We start from the raw sequence: 19,433 nt of genomic DNA, 5'->3' as shown, positions 1-19,433 counted from the left end.
AGTGCTATGCCAACTGAGCTAACCGTTCGAGTGACGTATAGTCATAAAATCTTTTATGCTTTATTCAACTCTCAGATTGTGGCTTATTTATAGGATCTACTTTTCAGTTGATAACCTGCTCAACCCCAATATTTGTATATTAGGATATTGACTTGAGATGTCGCTCTTGTAAAAATAGTTGATGTTGGAATATCAGTCACACTTGACGAAACTCCATTAGCAGAACCCCTAAGATATGATCTCCCTCAGTGGCGTAGCGTGCCTTGGCCCCGTATAAAAATTTGATTTCAAACAAAAAAAAAATGAAATATATACTTATCATAATTATCTATCTGTCACTTTTTGCAAATTTTATACAAATCATTCAAATTAAATATACACTCTCCTTGCCTTTTTTTCGGCAATCAGCAAAAGTTGTTATTAATTAATTAAATTAAATTTTGCTTACGCCCACGACGTGCGTAAGCAAAATTTTATATGGGGCCCCCGTGGGGGCCCATATAATTGATACGATGATATGATATGATCGTCAGAGCTTCCACATATTGAAATTTTACTCTCAAAGCAATAATAAAGTATTTTAATAATTGTAATGATACTTTCCAACAGTCTCTGTGTCACATCACTGAATTAGAGTCAAGCCTACATAATGAAAAAAAACTTATGTTAGGTAAAACCCAGTTTTTTCAGAATAATGAGGCACAAAATTTATTCCCATGACCTTTTTGAGGATGTCTCTATTAAAAACCTAAGTCCAAATAAAAAATCTCCAAGTTACATTTTGGACAATAAAAAAATTACTATTTGACGTTTGAATATGTTTGTTGCATCATTTTACATATTAAATTGTAATTGAAATGATTTGTAAAACGATGAAAATGTAAATCTTGATTTAAAAGAGTGGCAATGAGTTTCTTGCTACTTCTGCTCATCCCATCTCCAACTCTTTACGAAGTAGCAATAGATGCAATAAAAAAAAAATTGACATTCATAAGTGTTTTTTCCGAGACCTAAGTACATAAATGTGATTGATGTGATTTAAATCAAATCAAATGTGATTTTGATTTGATTTAATCACCGTCTTAAGATAGGTCTAATGACATAGTAATGTTGTGACATAAGTGGATGACATAATAATGTATCATAAGTTATCCGAATAACTCAATAGCAATAAAATCTCCCTTTTTGTAAAAAACAATTTTTTTAAACTCAACAGTGAGTTTGTGCGTATTTTGTGTTCCGAGTTTTGCTTACAAAAACTATTCGACGAATTATCCTTGTAAATAACTAGATAAATAATATTATGTTTCTAATAATATAATATATATTAAAATAAAACTTTAAATATTAATCCTTAAATGTTGCATAATAATAGCGATGTTCAAAGCACAAAACTGATTGATTGCTCGTTAGCGTACTGAGCGCTTTTTGCTTGTATTTCTATATTTAGAGTCAATTTTGAGTTAGGTGCATGACCTCTGATGATGATCAGCCGTATGACTTCCACTGGACAAAGGCCTCCTCCAAAAATCACCATGACGATTTGTCCTGTCCAACCTATTCTGGTGATCTTAACCAATCCATCATGTGTGCGTGTGTAGGACACTACATATATCATTATAAAAAGAATTGAAATGCATGTAATTTTACTCTCCGCAATGACTAATGGAGCTACAATGCCAATACAAACGCCTTAACATTTTAGTAAAAGTATAATTTTAAAAATAATAATAATAATATTGACACACTTTTTACACAAATTATCTTGCCCCAAGTTAAGCATATATAATAGCCTGTGTTATGGGTTACAAGACAATTATATATTTAATACAATATACTTACTTAAACATACATAAATACATTTAAACATCCATGACTCGGAAACAAACATCCATATTCATCATATAAATGCTTGCACCTAGCGGGATTCGAACCCGGGACCTCTAGCTTAGTAGGTAGGATCGCTAACCACTCGGCTATACAGGTCGTCAATTATAGTACAAATAACGTTGTTATAGGAAGTTCGCTGCCAAAGCCCTGCGTGATCGGCAAGGAATATCACGGGCATGAGAGCCAGTTTAGAATGGATCCATGCACGGATTGCACGTGCCTGAACGGTACTGCCGTCTGCGCCCGTCACACCTGTCCAGTATTAACATGCGGGACACGCGCGCTGCCTGCATTGTCTGGCAAGTGCTGTCCTGAATGCCCCAACGTGGAGGAAGCTAAAGCAGCCTGCATTGTCGCAGGAAAAACTTATCAGGTACAACTTTTGGTGATTACGTGGAATGAGTATAGATATTAACATGCTATTTTCCGCAACTCGACCTCAACTGGTGGGCTTCATATATTGCCATCCCAACTTGTCAAGATCACAAATCTCTTCAAGTCAAAATGAGCCTAAGAAGGATTGACCCCAGGTGTTAGCTCGTTATATACCAACACCCCTGCATTAAAATTCGATGTGAGTGGCCTTTATACTGCCGTGCAAGTTCTGCTTCTAAAATACATGAAACCCAAAAGATTTCTAATTTAATTTAAGCAATTTTCCAAATGATCAATTCCAGAACAAAAACCTGTAATCCCGTAATATGATGATAAGAAATAATCACAAATATCTTATGAAATCATCTTTATTTACAGGAAGGCGATACGTGGCAACTGGACGCTTGCAAATCATGTGAATGTCATGGAGGTGAACCAAGATGTGCCATGGAGAGATGCCCCTCATTGAGTTGCTCTCCTGATCAAACACTGCGGCAATTACCCGGACAATGCTGTCCGAAATGCGTTGACATCGATGGCATATGTACCGTTTTTGGTGATCCTCACTATAAGACTTTCGACGGAAAATTTTATAGTTTTCAAGGATCCTGTAAATACCAATTAGTGTCCGATTGCAAAAACCATACATTCTCCATCAGAATATCAAACGATGCTAGAAACACATCACATTCCTCTTGGACACGAACTGCAACTCTTCGTATTGGACCCACAAAGATCAACATGGGAAAGAAAATGCGTATTAAAGTGAATGGTCAACGAGTAACGCTTCCTCACAAAATAAATGGAATCGTTGATATAACTCGCACTAATGGATCTGTAACATTAAAGGCTGAAATAGGGTTGGAGATGCTGTGGGACGGAGATGGGTTCTTAGAAGTGACAGTTTCTAGTTCATACAAGGGAAAGCTTTGTGGATTGTGTGGTAATTTCAATTCTGTTGCCAGAGATGATATGCGCACGCGAGACGGTAGATTGATAAATGATACGTGGCGATTTGGATCTTCATGGAGGGTCGGTGGACACAGAGCCTGCACTCGACGACAGGAGCGCCCTGGAATGAACACTCGATGCAGAGCATCGAAATTGACGAAAGTGCGCCGCCTTTGCAGAGCTTTCGAGCATCACGAGTCTTTTTCAAAATGTGGAGCCAACGTTAATCCACATAATTATAAAGAGGCTTGTCTGCTAGATGCATGTAGTTGTGCTGGGTTTAACTGCCACTGCGCTGCGTATCGAGCATACGCTAGAGAATGTACTCGGGTCGGCGCTGAGCCGTACAAGTGGACTAAAGCTGCTTGGTGCGAGGGTCTATCGCCTCCATGGTTGAGCAGAGGAAGAAAAGGCTTCGGACGAGCTGCTAAGTCTAGGGAGAACAGTTTTCCTGATTTAAGCGCAATCCCAAGAAGAAATAATAGTCGCGCCCGACCGCCACCGCCCATATTACATTGAAATGATGATGGCGATCAAAACTAGTCAAATCTGCCAGTGTTCTAAAATATGTAAGTATATACCTGAAGTATTTATAAGCGTAATATTAAGTATGCATTTGCTTCACGCTATTCAACCCATCTTCAAAATCTCTTTTATAGCAGATGGTGATATAGAGAAGTTTTTACCTAACACCACGTCACAATCGTTTCATAGCTGCTCTTCCTATTGACGTACAATAATCTAGACTTCCTATCGTTTATTAAAAGGTTGCCAAAAGTGTCCGAGTGGCGTTGTATACGTATACATTAACTTATACAGATAACATGAAAACATTCATTCAAATTAGTACCTTATTTTGTGGCAATAATGTTCAAAATCTATTGATTACGATTATTAGAAGTATTAACATACGTCACGTGCTAGACGAACGCGAGGCAAGAACATTTTGTTTTAGCAATTGAAATGTAATTATTTAGCAAAACGACTAAAACCCTCGAGTTACTTTTAAGGGACACTCATCGGAAATACGACACTCCATCCGATTTAAGTTTGGATATGCCGTTATTAAAACAACTTTTGCACTAAGCACTTTGTGGCGTTGTATTCAAAGCGTGGTCGAAACACAACTGAACGAAAACTATGCCTAATAGACGCGTAGACAGTTTTGCTTCAGAAAAATTTGGGCGGATTGTGAGTCTAGTTTATTTAATTATACGTCAATTATTTAGGTTATTGTCTACAATTTTACAATTATATCCTTATGATATAACCTTAAAGCTACACAGTTCCCATACATTTCTTAGTTATTTATAGCCATTGAGGTCATTTATACTACGTACTAGCGAAGCCATTGCAAACAATTATAGGCGCATCTTAGCGACAGCGGTCCAAGCAATTCGACATTCAATCAATATTCATAATATATAAGTTGCCAGTGTTACTACTCAGCCAGTTGACTACGGCTGGACACAACTTGTGCAAACAGTCCAATTGAGACGTCTTTTTATATATAATTTTGTATAACTTTAATGTCTAAAGCCCTAAAGGTTAGTAAATAGATAGTAAACCTGTGGGGTGTTGCCTAAGCCCACAAGTTACTCGCTATTGCGGTAGCCCTTTAAATAGTTATGGCGAGATAACGCGCGAGTTGAATGCAGAGCTCAGAAATGCGATAGTGCTGTGACCATAATTATAATTGATGACGATAATCATGAGTGTCTCGATAAATCTAAACAATGCTTCAAGTTTACCATTTTCACTAATTAATAAAATATTTTTTTCATCATTTTAACCTAGTGATTACATCTTAAACATTTGTTCTGCCTTTCTCAAAACACATGTCTAATACATTTTTTACCATTTCTCGAACTTGGCAATAAATAAAAACTTGTTTCTTTTGGAACGGAATTTAATGGAATCAGTCAATATTAAAATAAAAAATTACATGGGATCGCAACTTTAGTATTAACGTGATAACACGCTAAGCGTACGATAATCGACAAGGACGGTACAGCACTAAACTGCAGGCGCGCGAGGCGTGCGGGGACAGCTGCAGCGGGGGGAGATGCTTCCGCTCTTCACCTCAGGCCCCGACTGCATTCAACTTGCGCGTAATCTGTACATAAAATAAAAACTAAAATATTATTCATATATTGATTGGTTGCTTTCGTGATAGTCTTTTTTGGAATAGTATATTATTTGAAAAAAAAACTTTCTCTTTGCTAGTCATTAATTTAAATCGTATTTTTACAGGATCCAAACATGTTTCAAGGAGTTAGAATATTGCAAACTGGAAGATAGCGTTAATGTGGTACTTGATGGAACGGAGATCTATTTACTTAAACAGTATTCGTAGAACTACTTCTAGTTAGAATAATTATATGCTATAGTTATAAAACCACCTTTAGCTCAATATTGCCTCGCCGCTTACAACCAGCTTTTGTTTACTATAAGCATTCCTACGTTATTTTTAAATATGTATAAGATTTTATATATAATCTGATAGGTATCTACGGTTGTCATCAAAATTAACATTTTTTTTCAGTAGTTGAAGTAATGAATAAGATAAAATATACAACCCTTTCAACTTATAAAAACTGAAACAATTTGCTGGTTGTTTCAATAATATTTTATAATATCTCAATGTTGACATTATTTTATAGTTAATTGTTTCGAGTAAAAATTAAGTCGTCATTTTTAAAATAATATATTGTGTGAGAGTGATATTGAGAATGGTTTTGGACTTCGTCGAAGATAGATGAATATTAAAATACATAGTTCTAATTAAGATCTCAATCATAGTTAGTATTTCAGATAGATATATATGAGTATGACCTGTATTGATTCTATCTACAAATTAGGAATACCCTCATAATACCGGATCCGGATAGGAATTTACTTCACCTATTCGCTTTATAGATGAAAAGAGTAATATATTAAATTTACTATGCTAAAACACATAATATCCTAATACCAAACATAAAATATAAGAATAAATATTTCAAACAGTAATTTGTGAACATTGCACTCATTCGTTTAAGACCTGATTAATTATAGACCTACTGATCGAATGTATCAAGTCAATACAATATACAAACGATAGTTTGACCATTTCTTACACAAATAAAATTTGTAAACAAAATTTATGAACGTTGCGGGACTCGAACCCTCTCGCGGACCGAGTTCTAGTGACGTAAAGTTCATAAATCTTGCATGCTATGTGCAACTCTCAGGTTGTAGCTTCATAATAACGTGCTCAACCCAATATTTGACTATTAGGAAATTGACTTGAGATGTCGCTCTTGCAAATCTAAAACATCTCAAATCTAATTTTATGTGTGTTGAGGGTTATCACTTTAAAATATAACAAATTGTTTAGATTTGCATGACCATTTCTTATCTATTAGGACAGCAGTTATAAAAACAGGTCTTTATTACTTATTTGGTCAATACTTACTAATTTTTTTAATAAAAAAGCCTTATCTAAAGATAATTTCATTACAAAAATGGTTACTTAAGTAGAGTTTCAATTCGTTTCAATTTGAAACCATAGACCAAGTATAGTACCTAGACATCGGTTTGGCGTGGCCACCATGAAACAGATAATATCCTATATGTATAGATACATAATATAGCACAAGTGTTCTTTCACTATCACTTTTACATCGTAAACACAACATCGCACCATATTTCCTTCGATTCTACTTAAAATTGTCAATGATGTTGAATAAATAGTGGATATTTCACACGTTTCACAACAATAATAGCTTATTTTTATAGACGCAAATAAAAGTAAACAAAATATCTGTGCAGCGCTGTCACGTTTGTTTAGCACACCGGGTGTGCTGACTTTGAAACCACCGGCACGCTTGGCGAAACAAAAGATCTAATCACTCTATCTCATTTCTTTACTTATGACTCGCATAAGTTTTTCTTTTTCTCGTGTGAGTGAGACGGAAGCTATCAATTAGTCTAGTTACTATACTTGGTCTATGTTTGAAACGGTTTTATTACCGAAATAATTCATGATAGAACTAGATTTGACATTTCAATTGGACGTACTCCCTGAAAAACTTTCGAAGCCAAAAACATCACATTTTAAGAAATTCGTGTTTAAAGTTTAATAAATATTAGTGTATTCCATACACATGGGTTTGGCTACTAAGTCATTATGTCATTTTAAGAGTGTCACTACTGCCATTTTTGTCAGTCCGTTAATATGTATCACGTGAACAGTTTTGTGTTCGTAACTCAATTTCGACATGATTGTGGTTTGAAATGTTTTTCTGGAATTACGTCCAATAAGTGATTATTAATATTTTAATTTACTACTTATCAACAGACACCTTATTAATTATATCTAATACTGTGATTTCAAGACTATGAAATATATTTTTTATTTTCATCTGCGATGTAACCCGTGAATGTTTTGACTTTATGTGTAAGTATATAATCTTAGATTAAGGATTGCTCTCCGCTGCGCTCCAAAAAGATACCGCAGGCGTAGTCGCAAAGTACGGAAACTAATACTACGCCCAAGTGGGCGTACTCGAGCCAGTCATGTGCCACATGTTCTGTTAAAGTTTTCTAATAATTGATACTAAAATGCCGGGTTCCGTAATAAAGTTTTGTTAAAAATAATACTACAAGAAATAAGAAAGACTTAATGAAGTTAGTATTTTGTATTTTATTAATTTCAATGTAAATTAACACGAAGCGAACGTTACAAAATTTAAAAGGTGCCATTGAGTGTTAAGATGCCACGCTCACAAGCATACTAATAGTGCCGTAATAAAAAAGCGATAGGTAGTGCAGTATCTAGTTGGAGCGCAGCGGAGACCAAACTTTAATCTAAGTTTTGACTTTATTTTATTTGTAGGTATCTATTAAACATGGTTCTGTTGTTGTATATTTATGTATGTTTTTATTGAGTACGATATTAAAAGAAGGTGTTACCAGACTTTGTATTTGTCGTCGGAGATACATAGATAATATTATAACTTTATGCTTTTTATAATTTTTTAAATTTGCAGTGATAGTAAATAGTTAAAATGTGCCATTCGAGGATAATAAAAATTATTATTGCACCTATTAGCAATACCTTTGGAGCTTTATTTTGAAAATAACATATGTTTATAGTTATTTAAGTATTCGGAATGAAAAATCAATGCAGATAAAACCAAAATCACTCGACAAAAGTCCGTTTAGTATTATTTAGCTTATAGATGTTTATAATATTTAATGTAAATAAGCATTATCATCAAAGTATATAATATATTCTTTAACAAAAGCCTGAATGTTATCTAAACATTCCCTTTTATGAGGCTAACCACAGCTTGTAATTTATGTTATTTCCAATATTTCAATTGATCTTAAGCTCTGTTCACACTGAGGCGAAAAACGCGCGGGAAACGGGACGCGTTTTAGCGTAATTCGCTCGCTCGCCTCGTCTCTCAAACTGACGCGACTTCCCGCGTGTCATTTTTGGTTCTTCAGTGAAGAAATATCATGCATTGTGAGATCAAACAATCCCTCCGGGCGTCCCGCTCTTGTTTCGCTTCAACTTGAGCGACGACTCGCGTCAATTTGAAAACGTCCATACAAGTTAGCTGACACAACCGGCGCGAGCGACTTCTGTCTCGCGTCCCGCGCGTTATTAGCCTCAGTTTGAACAGAGCTTAAAACTACAAATGATACTCGTAAGGTTAACTCGATGTAAATAAAAAAAAATACATAAAATCTTATAGAAGTCATCGTCTATTTATTCGATGGTACAATTTAAATTACAATACCAATGGTTATTATTGTTTTTTAAATTGAAAATTAGTAACAGCTAATTATTACAAAACCACATTATAAAATACTTAAAATGTAATTAATATCGTGTTTCAATGTTATTTTGTTTAACTCAAATAGCTTTTAGTTAACGTTTCATTCCAAAATATAGTTTAAATTCTTTGTACTTGTGTTCATTATACGATTTAGTGTCCATTTACAAAAAGACCTTTCTATCTAAATATGTACGTTATTTCCAGATATTTAATAAAATAAAAACGTTTCATAGTATATTTTAACGCAAATTTCAGTAAAGCCAATCGATGCGAAATAGGAATAGTAGATTGTTAACCGAGGGTCGAAAGAATCAATTCCCGAGGTATTTAGACGCCCGAGCGCAGCGAGTAGGAATTGATACTTTTACCCGAGTTAAACACTCTACTTAGTTCACACTGGCTGTTTAGAAAGTCACATGGCATTTCTTGTGATTAGTTTTTTTTACATAAAACTCTTCATAGCTGACAGCAGTTCTATATTCAAAGTTTATTCTGACGGAGGGAAGCAGCATTTTCCACCCAATAATGAGATCAAAACAACATTACTTTCCGAGTATGAAAAATGAAAAATTAGTTTTCATAGCGATAGGTCATTGCGATGCTTCCCGTATGACAGACACTCATTATACCGCGGGCAAACAGCATTTGACATTATTAGTGTGTTTGTTACATTGAAATAAATCTATCATTGATAGTTGTCGTAAAATAATATGTAATATTAAAGTCTACGTTTTATGCAGGCTTTTAATTTATATTTTATGCAAGTTTCGTCAGTATAAATATGACGGAAATATTCAGTTACTTAATAAATATTTGCCATGGCAAATTAGAACCAAGCTTGATAGTGTATTTCATAATTTAAGCAAATGTAATTAATATCATTATGTTACTATAAGTGTCTATTTAAATGATAATATATGAAAAATCTTCAAGGCCACAATGTTTGTATGAAAAAGATCATAATAATAGTATATTCATATATATTTGCTGAATGTTCTCTTTGTATATTAAAACATGTTATAAAAAGTCATAATATTATCATAACTTAAAGATGCGTTGTACATTAAATACCTAAGAAATATATTTCTGCATTTTCATTCACCATTAAAATGTAATTCTTTGAAATGTGTTCTGTGGATTGGGTTTTAAATAGACCTATTACTTGTCTCTGGCTCAAAGCCAAACACGACACTCTATATTTTATGACATCAAAATTATCTAGGACAATTTTGCGACCGGATTAAAAAGAGCAAAGTCATTTTTATCTCAGTGAAATATCTCGGAAATGTACCGCCGTGCTGTTATTTTTGGAAAGTTCAAATGATACTTCTTGGAAAGCAGCTGTTTTATGAAAGAATTTAAATAAATACACTGAAATTATTTTGTTTAAGATTTATTAAAAAGTAGATATAAACATAATATTACTCAGCCACACACATCAATTGAACGAGGACTTTATTTTTGTTTGTACAATACATACAGAGTACTTAATACATATTTTTAATAGTTATGACTTGTTCTCAGTACCAAGAAGTACCGAAGCATTAATTACGCTTAGAATAAATGATAATAGAAGCAATAATTGTTGATAGAAGATTATTCTCCCGTCATCATCTCCATGAATTCTGGAACAAAATAGAACATTTTAAATTTTTTTAAGAACAATACATTTTCATAGCCATTTTAAAGACTGTTAGTCATATTTGTGTGTATCTTAGATCAAGAAAATACTTATTTCGTAACCCATACAGTGTTGGGTTTCATAGGTAACAAGAATTTTTTTTTTTATGAAAATAAGGGACGAGACGAGCAGGACGTTCAGCTGATGGTAATTGATACGCCCTACCCATTACAATGCAGTGCGAGCTCAGGATTCTTGAAAAACCCTAAAGTTCTGAGCAGCACTACACTTGCGCTCGTCACCTTGAGACATAAGATGTTAAGTCTCACTTGCCCAGTAATTTCACTAGCTATGGCGCCCTTCAGACCGAAACACAGTAATGTTTACACATTACTGTTTCACGGCAGAAATAGTCGCCGTTGTGGTACCCATAATCTAGCCGGCTTCCTGTGCAAAAGGAGCCTCCCCCAATAAGATAATTTAGAAAAAAAATTTTTTCGTAATAATCAATGTCACTGAAATTATTACACAATAGTTAAATAGGACATTAAAAGGATGTGGTAATGACTATGTTATTCATAATTTATATTGTACTATATGTTAATTTTTTCGCCGAACTGATATAGTACAAATTGACTGATTTAATATTGTGACTATTTTTGACATTATAAAGGAAAAATGTCTTCTATGAAAACTGGAGGAAAACGGTTACAAACTGGTGTACTAGAAACTTTTGTATATAAATATATACATATATATAAGAGAGGGCAAACGGGCGAAAGTCTCACGTGATGGAATGTGAAAAAGGAACGGCCCATGGACACCGCAACACCAGGGGTCAAGAGGTGCGTTGCCGGCCTTTAACGTGGAATGGTATGCAACAAGCTTAAGAGTCCTTAAGTATAAGATATTTCTGACTCCTGGTAAAGATGAGTTTAGTAGAGGACAACAACCCTGTAGGTGAGGAGACGAAATTTAGAAGACAGCGGAACCGTAGATGTGACGAATAACATTGGGACAGGAAACATTAAAGGAGTTCGACTTTATAATCAGTAAGGATATCTGGAGTTCATTTGTTAATTATTTTTTCTTCGGTAATAAAGGCTAATCTTAAACTAATATAAGGAGGGAATATAAAGACATAGGCCATCATTTTTATCTGAAATTGTATTTTAAGAGTGTGTATCTCGACGATCCATTTTCCCGACCTGTATGGGCACAAGTTGACTGAATAAAAAATATGAGAATCATGTCAAAAAAGCAATAATAAAAAAATTGTGAACTCAAACAAAATCAGGCAAAAACAGTATAATAATCCTATAAATACCAAACCGTTTTATAAATCAAAACATATTTAGAATCGAGTGTTTTAAAATTTATCGCTTGAAAATTTAAGTTTTTTTTTATGATAGTAAGAGACGAGACGAGTAGTACGTTCAGCTGATGGTAATTGATACGCCCTGCCCATTATAATGCAGTGCCGCTTAGGATTCTTGAAAAACACAAAAATTTTGAGCGCCACTACAACAGCGCTCGTCACCTTGAGACGTAAGATGTTAAGTCTCACTTGCCCAGTAATTTCGTTAGCTGCGGCGCCCATCAGACCGATACACAGTAATGTTTACAACTTCAGGGCAGAAATAGGCGCCGTTGTGGTACCCATAATCTGTGCAAAGCAGCCTCCCACTGGCATTATTATAACTTTATTATGACTTTACCATCGAAGTCCACTGTGCCGCTGCCGTCTGTGTCGATCTCCTGAATAAGACCGTCAAGTTCTTCTTCAGTGAGCTGCTCATCTAGTTCACGGAGGATCTCGCGCAAGCTTGAAGTGGGAATGTAACCATTGCCTGCAAAAACAATAAAATAAATCACAAATCCATTTTATTACCAAGCCTTAATACCAGGAAAACACTATTGCATACACATACCTTCCTTGTCGTATAACCTAAATGCTTCACGGAGTTCTTTCTGCATAGCTTCAGCGTCTTCTTCTACGATAAATTTAGCTGCGAGCGTGACGAACTCTCCGAATTCAAGACGGCCGGATTCTGAAATAAATTTAATTTAAAATATCTTATTTCTGGAATGTATATGACCAAATAACCAGACCTAACTCACTGTAGCTCACCTGTACTATTAAGAAAAATGTAAACGATAGTTAATCAAAAAATAAAGGCAAAGGGAAATTGATCCCATAAAAATAACCATTCACGACAAAGTCCGTATCGGTTGTTTACATATTTACTATTTCTTGTGTAATTGCACCAAAAAGAAAAGTCTTGTTCATTTTATATATATAGATTAGACCAGAGCCTGTATTTTGAAGTAAATGATATGCTTACTGTCAGCGTCTACTTCTTCGATGAGTTCTTCTAGGATTTTCTTGTTGAAGGGCTGGCCCATCATGCGAAGAATGTCAGCAACGAAGTCACAAGGGATACTGCCTGAGCGGTTGTGGTCGAATCCATCGAACGCCTTACGTAGGACTGGAAAAACACATTTAACACTATTACAAAACTCAGAGCAGTAACTAGTTTGTGTGTTGCAACACATACCCTCCACGTTAAGGGCCATTCCTATATTTCACAAGTCAAACAACAATATTTAGTGAAACAATTGTAGAGGATTGTGTAAGGATTGTTTCGGTAGTTAAAATGCCGTCAAACTGAGCTTGGACGAGGTGCAGCAGCGTTAGGACGGCGGTTCAATGCTCCTAGATGCAGTGCAAATAAGTTGTGCCAGCCAGCTATTTCGGTGCATCAGGCATGGTACATCCGCGGTGTAGGCCACCCGTCCCGCTCGCCTGCACTTCAAATGTAGGGCAGTAAATATCAAACAACCACAGTACATCCGATCTTGTATTGACTTCATCGAATATTTATAATTAGTTTATTAACTGTACCTAACCTTCGCTCCACTCAAATACATGTGTGGATACTTACAGCGTGTGTTCGATTATTATTTATGACGGGGCTTCACTTCAGTCATTATTTATTACCGTTATTTTTGATTGAGGGTTCCGTACTGATGAAATAACAGAATTAAGACTTTTAACTATATATTTCCAATGATTCGCTCCGGCTCCTCAGGATAATATCTAAAAAACTAAGTTGAAAATTGTTATGTTTTTGTTGTATTTGAAACTGAATTTTTATTACAATTGTGTAACATATTGACGAAAAAATTTTGTTTGGAATAGAAAACCCAAATAGCTGACTGTTTGTTGGTTGTTGAATCCCGAATGGCTCTTTTATATGTCGGAAGGTGGCGAGGTAACAGCCCATGGACATCCGCGTCACCGGGAATTTGGAGGTTCTATGCTTGAAACTTAAGTCGTATCGGTTCGAGAAGACTGCAGAAGCTATTTGATTCTACAATGTGGCTGTGCGAGGCAAGAAATTTCTCGCAAAACGCGGGGATATTTTAGCCTTTAATATCGAAGGTATACATTAAAATGATAGATATACTAACATGTTGAATCTACATTTAGTGCCCAAGAATAATGTCATAATTATTTAGGTAACGAAACAAGGAGTTTCGGAGTTTCCCTGCGAGATCGAATCAGAAGATCCGTAGGAGAACCGAAGTCACCGATATAGCCCAAATGATTGCGAAACTGAAGTGGCACTGGACAGGGAACATAGCTCGATGGCCGATTTTGCAGCAAAGTCCTCGAATGGTGACCACCGGAAGACGTAGTGTTGGCCCAAACAAGATGGACCTACGATCTGGTCAAGATCGCCGGTTGGTCAAGAATAGGTTGGCCGAGGGCGGTGCAGGACCGATCGCCATGGCGGTCTTTGGGGAGGCCTTTGTCCATGAGACGTCTTCTGGCTGAAAATATGAAAAAGGACTACTTCTGGATATGAGTATCAATTGCGTCGTTAATTGCGATTATTAGCGGTAATCTTCAATTAAAATTATTTTTGTATAGAGTATTCTCCCAACATAAACGTCGGCAACGCATCTCTGGACCTCTGGTGTTGCGGTGTCGATGGACGGTTGCCTCACAAACTTCCATCGCGTGAGCCTCTTGCCCGTTTGCCCCCTCTTATATAAAAATTACCGCAACAGATACAGATATGTAATATCGGAGTTTACCTTAAGATTTTAGATGAACTACAAAAATTTTAATAATTTTTATATATCTATTAAGGAGTAGCCTACGTAAGCCATGTTCGTTTTTTCCCAGTTAGATGAAAATATAACTGTATTTATTATACATAATTATAAACATTAAAAATAACCTATTTGTTAATGAAAACCGGATTAAATCCGTTACGTGGCTTATAAGGAGTTAACTGGGACACATACAGACAATCAGAAGAAAGCGACTATGTGACTATATTTAAAAATAAAAATTATTGTGAAGCTAACTGGATGTAATTCTAGAAAAACGTTCCAAACCACAATCATGTCGAAATTGTGCTAAGAACACAAAACTGATCACGTGATTCATATTAAAGGACTGACAGAAAATGGCAGCCCTACTGTCACTCTTTAAATGACATCATGACTTAGTAGCCTAACCCACATTTAAGGAATACACTTATATTTATAAAACGTTAAACACGAATTCCTTAAAATGTGATGTTTGTGGCTTGGAACGTTTTTCGGGAACTATGTCCAATTATACGCTATATCTAATATATAAAATTCTCGTGTCATGGTGTTAAACATTGAACTCCACCGAAACGCCTTGACCGATTCTCATGAAATTTTGAGTGCATGTTGGGTAGGTCTGAGAATCGGACAACATCTATTTTTCATCCCCCTAAGTTCTTGGGAAAAAGGGTATTAACAGCCGGACATAGAGATAACAAAGCTATCCTATAGAATATCCTTCTTCCTTTTAAAAGGCATTTAAGTCAAAAGAAATAAAAACGCATGTGTAGTCCCAAAATAGATTTGATCGGATTTGTTTTTGAGGTCACGTACAACATTATCACCGCTTAGGGTACGAAAAGCGCTCTGAGAGAGATGAAACGGTGCAAAAAGTTACTCCTAGATATTATTTTTATGCTCTTTCAAAAAAAATTTACAATAATGTACTAAGTCCAATTGCTATAAAATTATATAGTTTGTCCCTATCTGATCGTTTACATAGTAAAAAAATGAATGCTGGGAGAGTTTCTTGCGCTGATTCTTCTCTCCCAGAGCGCCATTTGTTTCCGAAATGGTAGTAGTATCTAGTATATTAGAAATGACTTCAAAGAGAATTCTAAAGGAATCAATTTTGAGAAAATTTATTCCCTTAGTATTTTATGCCTTAAGAATTTTGTTAATTACCAGATTTACTGCTGAGAATATCTGGACAGCGGCTCAAACTATAAAAATAATATTTGAAAACAAAATTGATGAACGATGCGGGACTCGAACCCGCGACCTCTTACGTTCCGTGCTAACGCTCTATCCACTGAGCCAACCGTTCGAGTGACGTATCGTTGATAAATCTTGTATGTCTTGTTCAGCTCATAGGTTGTGGCTTCATCTACAGGATCTACTTTACAGTTGATAACCTGCTCAACCCCAATATTTGCATATTAGGAAATTGACTTTAGGTGTCGCTCTTTCAAATCTTTTTTTTATGGAATAGGAGGACAAATGAGCGTACAGGTCACCTGGTGTTAAGTGATCACCGCCGCCCACATTCTCTTGCAACACCAGAGGAATCACAAGAGCGTTGCCGGCCTTTAAGGAAGGTGTACGCGCTTTTCTTGAAGGTACCCATGTCGTATCGTCCCGGAAACACCGCACAAGGAAGCTCATTCCACAGCTTCCACACAGGAAGAAAGCTCCTTGAAAACCGCACTGTGGAGGACCGCCACACATCCAGATGGTGGGGATGATATCCTAACTTGTGGCGTGTCGTGCGAAGGTGGAATTCGGCAGCAGGAATCAGGTTAAACAGCTCTTCGGAACACTCCCCGTGATAAATGCGGTAGAAGACACACAATGAAGCGACGTCTCTACGCAACGCCAAGTGATCCAGCCGTTCACACCACCGTACACAAAAAGTCCTAGTCCCGCATCGTTCTTAAATTTATTTTCAAATTTTATTTGTATAATTAATCCTAGAAGTGAGGGTTATCACTTTAAAAAATAACAAATTGGCAGGAACTATGTTATTGAAGTTTATCATACTAGAATTAGCAACATAAAGTTCCATATATCTAGTGTTCTAACCATGGACTAAGACTATACTAGTGAGGTGTACAACAGAGCAATTACTATCGATAATATTTTTAGAGCATCTGACATAATATACAAATCTTGTTGGAGTTAGCAATAAAATCGGTCTGAATTTTTTTGTGACGAAATCATAAAAAAGCAACATAAAACCTGTTGTTATGTATAATAACATTTAAAAGATGAAAGGAAATAATAAAATCCATTCAATAAAATAAATCAAATGAAATTAAATTCATAGAACATGAATTATCGCGGCATCCACGAAAGTCAGATAGACTGCGCTGGCAACTAACTCGAGTAATAAAATTGCGCGGTATATTAAGAGACGTGCGTCACTATTTGTTTAAATATAATATTAAACAAACTGAAATAAACTCCTTGAAACTTTTAATTTCGTTGGCGAAAGATTCATCACGTTGAGAATTTCGTAACGGACTAAATATTATAATTGGCTTATTTTAAGTTTTGTTTATTAATATGAAGATTAATGTGGAACATACGATATTTTTGGTAGTTTGAGAAACATGCTTAATATTCCTTGGCATGTTAGCAACAAACTGATGATAAACAGACATAAAACTGGAAACTATAAAGGAAGAAATAGAAAAATTCAGTAGGAGCTACCAGAGTAGAGTTAACAGTCACAGAAACAAACTTACTATTCAACTTCAAGGTCCTGGGAGCCTTAAATTTATTAGGCTGAAGCACACAGTATTCAGGGATTAGTAGCAAGATTTGTGGACAAGGATTGATAGACTTCTTACTAGAAAAGCCTATCTAAATACAATCAAAATCAATCAGCATATTGGATCATTGTTGAAAGACAGATTGCAAAGACTCAGAAGAATAAAAAAGTTGGACATAATTATTAAAATTAATTCACGATGATAATAAAAGAAAGTAGAAAGGCATAAAAGGCATTTATTTTCTCAAAATTGATTCCTTTACAATTCTTTTTGATGTCATTTTGGATATACTAGATACTACTACTGTTTCGAAAACAAATGGCGCTTTGAGAGAGAAGAAGCGGCGCAAGAAACTAGAAAAAGTATGATTATATAGTTCGGCTAAGAGTTTCCACATTGGTATTCATTTGATGACTTTGTCTATTCGACATTGCTTGATACAGGAAATATTTTACACAGTGTCACAGCAGTGAATTATCGATTCGATATAGTGCAGGCAATATAAAATATTGTACATAGCTGCAAAAGCTCAGACGTTTTTTAGATGTACTAGGAATCAATAACTTTGTTGCGCATCTTTGTAATTAAATCTCACTTATGCCAGCACACATATTATAACAGTTCGAAAGCGCATTTTATTCCGAATTCCATCGCTAAAATCAGTATCGTACGTCTCTTGCTGTTAGACAACCGATAAAAACGGACCAGGTTTAATAATTTAGTATGCGTGAAATGCTTAAAATAGAGTTTAACAGTCAACCTCAATTTTTTTTCGACGTTTTCACAGCTATTACAGTATATCTAGATGTATACATGATCTCAGGTTTTAAATTATGCGATTAAAAAAACAGAGTGTGATTAAGACCATAGGACAACAGAAGTGAATACTTCGTCATGTCGAAATTAAGGATACGAAATACAACTATTTGTTTTTTCTATAGTTTTTAATATATTAAACGTTTATAATATAGTTATAGTAATTTATGCACAATTTTTATTTTATATTGGCACTCCACTGGTAAATTTTGTTGTGACTCAAGTCCACTTTACTCAAACAGCCGTTACATCACCGAGCGTGACAGCTCAAAGTCATTCAATTCTAAGTTCAATACTCGCGATTGGTATGCCACTTTGTTAACATACAAATCACAAGTGTAAGTCGTAGCTTGTCACGCACACTAAAGTATTAAACCTGGCCTATTTTCGAGAGATCTTATCAACGAAAGAGTCTGTCTAGATTTATTATTATTTTTTATTATATTTTCTATCAATATTTGTTAATCACACTTGTATAAAATCAATGTCCTTATAAGCATTAATGTATTACAAGAGACTTGATCCTGCAGACAAACTGTCCAAACAGTTTTGCGGGAATAGTCCCGCAATATTAAGATTCTTTCTGTAAATGATTAATAGTATAAATAAATAATAAAAATAAATAGACGTAAGTATAAATTATCTAACATTAAAACAATGTAACTGGTTATTACCAGCGGTTCAGAAACTATGCTAAAAAAGAACTAGTCCTGACAGAAATTGAAAATCTTTTACAAATCCAACATTACACAACTAAAGAAAATTACAAGTATTTTATGTTTACTATTGCGATATTTTTTTATTTCTCTTCATTAAGAATAAATTATTTCTACATTAGATTGAAACACCGTTCACCTTTTCAGAATGGCAACCCAAAAAATCTCCAAGAAAAACAACATCTTTATTTCTACCGAGACGCGATTATAGCGAAATATATTTAGCATCAGAGAATTTCATATTTTATACTTGCTTGCGTCTTCAAATCATGGTAATTTAATCATCAGAAATCTTGGCAGTTGTCTCAAAGGAACACGCTGTTTATCGTTCTTTTTTAAAGATTTTTAGCGG

At 35.1% G+C, this 19,433-nt stretch overlaps 2 protein-coding genes across 2 annotated transcripts in view; one reads left to right on the top strand and one right to left on the bottom strand.

Moving 5' to 3' along the window:
- LOC126966492 (BMP-binding endothelial regulator protein-like) overlaps window positions 1-6,788 on the top strand; it is a 109,831-nt gene extending 103,043 nt beyond the window's left edge. The window contains exons 6-8 of the mRNA XM_050810593.1: window positions 2,019-2,263; window positions 2,644-3,785; window positions 5,470-6,788. Coding sequence (XP_050666550.1) covers window positions 2,019-2,263; window positions 2,644-3,735 — 1,337 coding nt within the window. The 3' untranslated portion in view covers window positions 3,736-3,785; window positions 5,470-6,788. The remainder of the gene's footprint in view (window positions 1-2,018; window positions 2,264-2,643; window positions 3,786-5,469) is intronic.
- Window positions 6,789-10,424: 3,636 nt separating this feature from the next.
- The window catches only part of LOC126966553 (troponin C-like), a 208,543-nt gene continuing 199,534 nt past the window's right edge, over window positions 10,425-19,433 (bottom strand). Inside the window, exons 4-7 of the mRNA XM_050810689.1 lie at window positions 13,014-13,157; window positions 12,600-12,719; window positions 12,387-12,518; window positions 10,425-10,672 (exon numbers count right to left, since the gene is read on the bottom strand). Of these exons, the coding sequence (XP_050666646.1) occupies window positions 10,644-10,672; window positions 12,387-12,518; window positions 12,600-12,719; window positions 13,014-13,157 (425 nt within the window). The 3' untranslated portion in view covers window positions 10,425-10,643. The remainder of the gene's footprint in view (window positions 10,673-12,386; window positions 12,519-12,599; window positions 12,720-13,013; window positions 13,158-19,433) is intronic.

Source organism: Leptidea sinapis, chromosome 10 (genome assembly GCF_905404315.1).
Source record: "Leptidea sinapis chromosome 10, ilLepSina1.1, whole genome shotgun sequence".
Taxonomy (NCBI): domain Eukaryota; kingdom Metazoa; phylum Arthropoda; class Insecta; order Lepidoptera; family Pieridae; genus Leptidea; species Leptidea sinapis.
This window is presented reverse-complemented; position numbering and strand designations above follow the sequence as displayed.